The sequence below is a fragment of the Etheostoma cragini genome, chromosome 4 (assembly GCF_013103735.1).
Source record: "Etheostoma cragini isolate CJK2018 chromosome 4, CSU_Ecrag_1.0, whole genome shotgun sequence".
NCBI lineage: Eukaryota > Metazoa > Chordata > Actinopteri > Perciformes > Percidae > Etheostoma > Etheostoma cragini.
Window position 1 is genome coordinate 24,484,683 of NC_048410.1, and position 8,716 is coordinate 24,493,398.

General features: G+C 41.0%; 1 protein-coding gene and 1 long non-coding RNA gene across 3 annotated transcripts in view; one reads left to right on the plus strand and one right to left on the minus strand.

The window, feature by feature from the left end:
* LOC117943172 (receptor-type tyrosine-protein phosphatase gamma-like) overlaps positions 1-8,716 on the minus strand; it is a 455,813-nt gene that overhangs the window by 112,868 nt on the left and 334,229 nt on the right. For both annotated transcript variants that reach the window (XM_034869129.1, XM_034869128.1), the window contains exon 6: positions 4,850-4,916. In XM_034869129.1, coding sequence (XP_034725020.1) covers positions 4,850-4,916 — 67 coding nt within the window. The remainder of the gene's footprint in view (positions 1-4,849; positions 4,917-8,716) is intronic.
* LOC117943202 overlaps positions 1-8,716 on the plus strand; it is a 57,499-nt gene that overhangs the window by 31,699 nt on the left and 17,084 nt on the right. The window lies entirely within an intron of this gene.

The window sequence follows — 8,716 nt, forward strand, 5'->3', positions numbered from 1 at the left end:
TTTTTGGAAAATGGCTGCAATGAAACAAAGAGTGTAAAATTTAAAGGGGTCTGAATACTTTCCGTACCCACTGTATATACAGTATATTTGTATATATGAGTATGATTATAATGGTGGGTGTGGTTACGGAGCAGCAGAGCACAGCAGGACAAGAAGAGAAACACCGTTGATATTTTTAAACCTGGAGTGCCGTGAAACACTACCTGGTGTTAAAGGGTAATTCTGTTTCTTTCATCCTGGACTCTACTCTAAATGCCATGCATTTGTGTCTGAGTGGCTGATGTGAACAAAAATCTTTGAAATTGGTCCAGTTTTAAGCGAGAACGTTGTAACAAGCAGCCGTACAACGGGCTGCAATGTGGTCCAGTAGGGCAAAAAAGTAGTGCATCGTCAATGTCCATCCACTAAAAGTCCCGTTTTTGCCACTGACAGGTTCTGATTATTATTGTAAGTGTCTGACAACATGGAAAGGACCCCTACAGAGATAGGCCGGAAAATCGTTTTGTCTGTGCTTTCTAACATGATGTCATTGTGCACTGCTAGCCTTGTGTTCCATGTTCTATTCGGTCCAATTATCCCCCCGTGGAGTTAAAGATGAGGACCACACTTTGGTAGCAGTCTGTTGTGTGAGGATTACATGTGTGCTTGAACCTTTTTTGCTGTAATGATGATGATCTCTGCAATCGTAATGAGGATGTGTATAGATAATACAAATAATTCACTGCAGCCAACATTAAAATGTAACGTATGAGAGCATGTGAGGGCTATCACTGCACTCCTCCTCCTCTCCGCCGCCGCCTCATGTCTTTACCATCATCCCACCACAACATTATCAGTTTTTGCATTTGCCTCTAAAGTCCCTGCAAACCCTGTGTCGACAATGGGCTCCTCTCTTTGCCCGCCAAAAACCCTTTCATGAGTCCGCTATGCAAATCACTCTCAGCCTTTTTACCAGGCTGATTTTCACAGGGATGGCGTCGAGCCGCTCACTGGCAAACTAGTCAGAGGGCATTTGTTCCATCGAGGTTTTATGTAAAATGCAACAAGGCATGGAGTACAAAGACAGAGGAGTCAGACCTGCGGTGCATGTCTGCCAGACGAGCCCGGCAACAAGAGCAAAAGAGCACCGAGTGCTGGGAAAGATTTAACCACCCGCTGCTCCACAGAGTAACACCGGCAGAGACGGAGCAAATTAGGCAACCACCTTCCCTGTGGGAGCGATGGGAGCGCGGCCTTGATTGAACTTGAGTGGTCTTTGTGTTAGAAGAATTATGGAGGCAGGCTAGTTTTTTTTCCAAGACAGCTGAGCAGGAGATAAAGTGCAAATATCATGAAGTGGGGTTTTATCAAAGTTTTATTTGTGTATGCTAAAGCTCTAAAATTCACTCTGAAGCTGTCCTGTTGTTGCAAGGCGAGCGGGCCCCTTTGGGGCGGACAAGACAGAACATTGCTTTAGGATAAATGTTTTGATCATGACAGGGATGCACTCCAGGGCTGCGTGCAGGAGACAACTGCTTTTTGACTGAGGGCATACAGTGCTAACAAAATATGGATGTAAAATAGATTAATGTGAGGGGAAAAAAACGCACAGTCATCCCAGATGTCCTAATTTATTGTGTGAATTTTAAATGTGAGGCACTAAATGATGCAAAAGGCTAAGAGCTTTTTTAAGAGTAGTTACAGTCAAAGCTCAAAATACCCTGCAGTTAAAAGTTTGATGAAATAGTATAGGTAAAACATTATGTTAAGAGTACATACATTATCACAAATTCATGCATGACTTAATTCTTGTAGTACTTCATGATCTATCAGGGTTGTACAAGAGTTAATAGAATCTCATGCATGACTTAATGCAAGAATAATACACCTGCAGTTAAAGAGACAGGCCAAAACTGACCTCTCTAGGGTACGGATTGTTTTTCTGTTAGGTAAATGTGAGGGACCAAGCTGGCAGGCATGAGGAGTCATTAAGTAGGTTTTCAAAAAGAATATAGCTTTTTATTACAAAACAAAAAACAACAACTAATTTGCAGAAAACAGAAGGTTCTGGGTCCATAAAAGAGGTCAACTAAACCGAACTTAACTCAGGTACCATAACCTTAACATAAGCTGGACCAAACAGACCTAGAAAAAATAAACAGACCTAACAAGACTGAGACGTGGGGGGAACTAATATAGTGGCTGATCAGCCCATTCTGACACAAAGGGGGTAGCCAAAACATTCTATAGACATATATATATATATAGATATATAGACAAACCACAAAAACTACAACCCATGTTTAACCAATGCTACCTAATATGAACTAATGATAAATCAATCAAACCAAAGTTTAACTAGCAAAGAAAAGAACACAACTCAAAAATTTTACAATAATATAAAATAATACTCTGCCACCCCCATGATATGGGGAAAACATGGCGCGGTCCCATTATCCATTCCCTATTTAAACAGCTTAGAGTCATCTGGAGGTCATGTTGTCTGTTAGCCAATGACCCCCAGCAGCAGCTATCCAGGAACTGGTACCTCAAAAAGGAAGGTATTAATTTCACAGAATGGAACTTAAACAAAGATGATGAACCTGAAATTAGCTAAATTGACAAAGTTAAGTAAATGTGTGCACCCAAATAGAAAACTAAGTCAAATAACTGATAAAACTGTTTGTAGAAATAAAGTGTGTGTCCAGTTATTCATCTTGTGTAATGTGCTCAAAAGTTACCATGAGTTGTTGTTGTTTCCATGAGTGGCTGCCACTGCGGCCATCACAGTAAGTAATGTCACATTTTCACACTTGACTCATGTGAGTTCGAGAAAGTTTCCTTTCTCTTTATCATTACCCCAGTCAAGAAGGTTATGTATTTGGTTCAGGTGGTTTGTCTGTCTGATGGCAGGATTAGAGGGGAAAAACAACAACTGCTAGCCCGATTTTCATGAAACTTGGTGGAAAGGTGTAGCATGGACCAAGGAAGAGCCCTTATTGGAGTGGATTGACCATAGCGGAGGTCTGTGCTTTCTGAGTGTGCTTTGAGTCTATAAATGTTTTAGATTTCGGCACATTTGCCTAACCTGCTGCAATGTCAAGCTTGTTAAGAACCATCTGAGAAGCTGTCATTGGAACCAGTCTGGGAAAGGGAGGCACTTTCAAAAAAGACCTGGCACGTGACTAGATGAACCACATGTCTTATAAACTCTCGCAGTAGCCAGTCGGTAGAGCGTAAACATCTTTTCTATTGAGGAAACCATTCCGTCCTCTCTGTTAGAGGAACACAAATCTAGTTCCCAGTTAGTATAGGACTAGAATGTGACCTTGTTATTTGTACACCCTGTGACCCTGTATACCCTGTACAAATCACAACATGTAAATAGGAACATGTTGGTGTTGTCACTTTTTGGAAGGAGTAGCTAGTTGGTTACCTGCAGGATCTTTGTTAGGCTAAGCTAATGCTGTGGGCATCAGAGTTACAACACGGACGGAGGTGAGAAGGGAATTTATGGACGTGTCAAACTCGGTGAATAAGCTAAAGTCCCAATTAGTTGGCATGTTCCTTTAATTTTTTTAATTTTTCCAGTTATGACATAACGGATGCTTTTACAGCATCTACGCTAACCTCTGTTAATGGACTGTTCACACACTTTCATAAAGTGTGGCCAAGGGTTTTCGTGTGGTGTTGTGATATCTTGAGACTCTAGCTGACGTGCCCGGCGAACATTTGCCAGCCAGCTAGGCTTTTACAGTTTGTCTCTTTTCATTCCATTTCAATATTTACTGTATATTGGAGCAATTTACATTCATGCTAATGTTTATTTCTTACCAGAAATTGTTTTAGTTTATTTTTTCCTATTACCTTAATATTACCTCCCGTTGCCTTTGGAGTTTGGGTTGTAGCATTCAATACAAAAAAAAGAATTTTCTCTCTCTCTCTCTATATGCCACCATAGCTCTGATAGATAAGGACTCTGTTAGCAGAACTAATTTACAATGCTAATTCCACATCCCTCCTGAGCACAGTGAGGGAATTAGCAAAGCAAATTTACAGTTCAGATATTATGCCCCATCAGTGTGTGTTAAGCGGGTCTGGACTCGGGTCTAGTTTTTAAATATATCATGGCTCATGACAGGAATATTCTTCTGCTGTAATAGCTTGCAGATAAATGCAACTGCACATTGTATTTAATTAGTTCAACTGAATTAATCTGGAGTCGTCACATCCCTGGAACCTGATTGGCTGGCAGCTCTTCCAATGACCGGTTGACAGGGTAAACCTCATTTAAGGCTTTCCATTTCAACTGCTAAAAAAACTGGCTAAACTGAACACAATCCCTGTGTGTGTGTCCCTGCAAATGCAGGGAACTGAATCCTAGACTGACGATGTAGGCTACATTAGTCGATCTTTCAACACAGAATACGTAACAGCAGGTCGACAAGGCCAATCTACCAAAGGCTGGTCACTGATGACAGAAGCTTAAGCACAGCAATGCCTCTGAAAACAGTATCTCTTCCATCTTCTGGCCACCAGGGACAGAACTGCACTTCACTAACATAAGGGCTGGCATTCAAGAGTCCCTTCATTTAGTCAAAACAGGCTCCAGAACCCTTTTATACATCAGTCTATCCTGTTGCTAAACCAAAATAACTGTGCTGCCAGGAAAGATCTGGATCCAAGGACATCATGAAACATGTTCCTTTGCCATGGCTGCTGATGTGTCTTCTTTGTGTGTGGAGGGGGCGACTGGGAACGCAAAATGAATATCAGTTTAAACTGACAATAAAGTTGTATAGTAAAGTAACAGTGCACTGTTGGGTAGGTGTGTGTGTGTGTGTGTGTGGGTGGGGGGACTGCCACTCACCGTGATGGACCACCCCCTTCAGGCCGTGGATTATGGGGTCGACAGCAGGATTGTCCTTCCCTCCCACCTGAGGAACACAAAAAGGAACAAAGCATTATGTAAAGCAGACATGGTACATTATTCTATTTTTTTCTATCTTTGCTTGCCCCAACAAATTATGTTGGCATGTTTTTTTTAAACATTAATTGGTCTATTTCCTTTTTGTACATTTGTGTTTTGTATATTTGATTAAGTACCCATTATAAATTGTACCCTCTGCTGCTGAAGTGACTCAATTCGCTGCGTGCATCAAGTGTCCACTTATCTAAGCTTACGTGGCGCACACATCTATGAACAAATGCTTGTATTTTAACAGGACTAAGATGTTTAAAGGAGGAATATATGTACTTCATGTGGTTAAAAAAAGCATGTTTGGTGACTTATTCCTATAACAATAGCACAGTACATGTAAATGGTGCTAAATGTGAGGAAAGAAAAGAGGCAATTAAAGTGACAGAGAAACGTTGGACGAGATGCTGAGAAAACAAGTGCAGTGTAATAGTGGAGGAACAAACAGCCTCAATCAGCAAGCTCTCCAATGCACTCTCTGTCTGAACTCCGACTGTGTGATGTCATAGTAACGTATGAGGTTTCATTGTGTTCATTTTGTTATTGTAGTCATGGACTCTGGAAATTATAAAATATATCAAAGCAAACCAAAACAATACCGTAACGGCTAAATACACCAGTGCCTTTTCTACTCTTTTCTACTCTTCTCTATTACTTCGAAATATACATGACAAAAAATTATTCATGTGACTGTTTTTGGATCTGGTTTGAAAAGATTTGATCAGGGTGGTTCTGTGGGTTATCGTCGACTGGCTCAACAGTGTTTGCTAAAAATGTACATACAAACATGTTTGGTTGCTTAGGGATGACTTCAAATCCAAGCGACGTGTTCTGTAGGACCTGTTTCATGGACACACTGTTTTTACACGACAGTAGTTTGTATCCAAATGCACATACGATATGTCTCCCTGGTGGAGCTTTTGGAACGCTGGATAAGATACGGTTGATGCTAGAATGGATGGCCCCCGTGACACTGGAGTTACTCAGTGGACGCAAGATTTAAAAAGAAATAACTCGCTTAAAGGTCCCATGGCATGACAATTTTACTTTATGAGGTTTTATAACGTTAATTTGAGTTCCCCCAGCCTGCCTATGGTCCCCCAGTGGCTAGAAATGGCGACAGGTGTAAAACACAAATATGAGGTCATAAGGGGCAAGATTACCTCTCATTTCTCTGCTTTGCCCGCCCAGAGAATTTGGCCCACCAATGAGAGAGAGACATCATGGCTTTCAAACGAGCTAAGTGGCGGTTGGTTAAGGCCACAACCCCAGCCTCCACCTTGCCCACCCTTCTCTTCTGCTCAAAAGCTACAGACTCAGAAATGGTACATACTAAGAAAAGCTCATTATGTGACTGGCTCTAGTGGCTGTAATTTTGCACCAAGACTAAATTTTGGGAAAGAGACTTCAGATACAGTATTAGGGGATCACTAAGGTCTATATACAAGAGACTTCAGATACAGTATTAGGGGACCAATAAGGTCTATATAAAAAGCACCCAAAGAGCACCATATCATGGGACCTTTTAGAATCCCCCCAACAAGCTGGCAGCAATTGGGAGGGGAAAAAATGACCAACTGACTAGATGGGTGGGGGTGATTTACTAGCCCTTCCTAAAATGAGTCCCTCTGACATCTGACCCCCAAATTTGGGACTGAAATGGGAGGTATAGAAAAGCCAAGGAGCCTTTATGCCAATGAGGAGTGGGCAACTTGAAGCAACGCTTCTCCAAAGCCCCTACGACACTACCACAATGCACTGCATGGCTGCTCATTACACAATCAATGGGAACTACCACTAGCCACTACAGTTACAACAACAACAATTACTACTAAAGGCATATTAAAAATAATTTATTTATTGCATTGTATATACAGTATATTACATATTTTTTTATAAAATGTATATAATTTATTTGGATGTATTGGTTATGTTTTATCTTTACACTCGTTGTACCTGTTGTTATTTTGTTTTCAATTCCTGTATGTATGTATGTCTGGCACATATAGCTGAATTGACAATAAGGTTGATTTGACTTATGGCACACTCCTAATCAAACTGCAGCATATCCAGAGCATTCTTTTTTTTTGCTCAGTGGTCATTGAAGAGGTGTTTTTAGATTTTAATTCAAACTTCAGCTAAGCCACTGCCAGCATCCCTATCCAACGTGTTGCATGGACAGCTGAGAGACCTGCCAAGACTGCTGTCATGCCTCTCTCCCTTCCCTAGACTCTCCACAACCTCTTGTCTCCTGAATTTGGAAACACACACATGTTGGCTACCTGGATTTCATTGGGATTTGTGCTTTTACTGCCTGCCTCCTTGGACCATGGCAAAAGCACATTGAACAAAACCCAGCCGGGTCAATTTCTGTGCTTTTATCAAGCAAATCCTATTCCAACATTTTTTGTGGATTATGTTTCACAATTTCATATAATTTCCTTAATCGGTCCCTAAAAAAAAACATTGGATTTATTCTATTTACTTGCAAAGCTGTGCGACACAAAAATGCTACTGTGTGCCATGATGCATGTAGAGCTGATTATGGGGGCAGCCACATCTACCAGGGTGCTGGTACTGGCTGCTAGATAGACTGTCCCTGCCGCTCACTCCCCACTTCTGATTGGCTGTTTGCCCAGGAGAACAGCACCGCTTCCTTCACTGGGTTACAGGTCTTCTTGGACAAAAGCAACACATGTTGACCTAATGTATTATCTCTCCCAGAGCTGCTTTTATTTAATCTCATTTAGGATTTTTTTTAAGGTGCTGCCTATTCACTCATCAGTTCACACATATCAGCTTCTTTGTTGGGTGAAGCTTTGGTGACATGATCCACATTGTTCTTGCCATCACCAAAGACAGTATTGTGGTTGCTTTTAAAGGTACGACTAGTCTGATTAATAGCATGCCCTAATGCACTTAATATTACATTTCTCCTAAATCTACAATCTCTTACCAATGACTTGTAAGTGCACGGCAAGTGTGTATCAACAAAGCGCCAACAAGTAGCCTAGCAATTTCCATGTTATTCAAGGCTGTAGGATTTGTTTCAACTTCGAGGGTGGGGGGGAACATAATAACGGCGGTGGGTTATCCCCCATAAAATAAGAATGTCTAACACTTCATTTCCTGCATTTTGGTGACTCTTTCTGCAACAATTTACAAATGTCTTTAATTATGTAAACTACATTATTTATAATTTCCTCAATGTTATAATTACAAATCTAAGCTTTGATGGCATTAATAGCATTGACGGGAGCATTAGCCGAAAGAGATATGATTATGGTGGCTTTGGCTATGAAAGCTCAGATGGGCCAATCTGGCATCTTGCCCTTTATGACTTCATAAGAAGCCTCCTCTCCTCCACAGTAGCTACAGACACACAAATGGCACATGCTAAGGAACGCTCATTGTGGGACTGGATCTAGTGGCTTTAATTCTGCACCAAGACTGAATTTTTGGAAAGAGACTTCAGATACAATATCAGGGGACCATATATATAGGTCTATATAAAAGAGACTTCAGATACAGTATTAGGGGACCACTAAGGTCTATATAAAAGAGACTTCAGATACGGTATTAGGGGACCACTAAGGTCTATATAAAAGAGACTTCAGATACAGTATTAGGGGACAACTAAGGTCTATATAAAAGAGACTTCAGATACGGTATTAGGAGACAACTAAGGTCTATATAAAAGAGACTTCAGATACGGTATTAGGGGACCACTAAGGTCTATATAAAAGAGACTTCAGATAC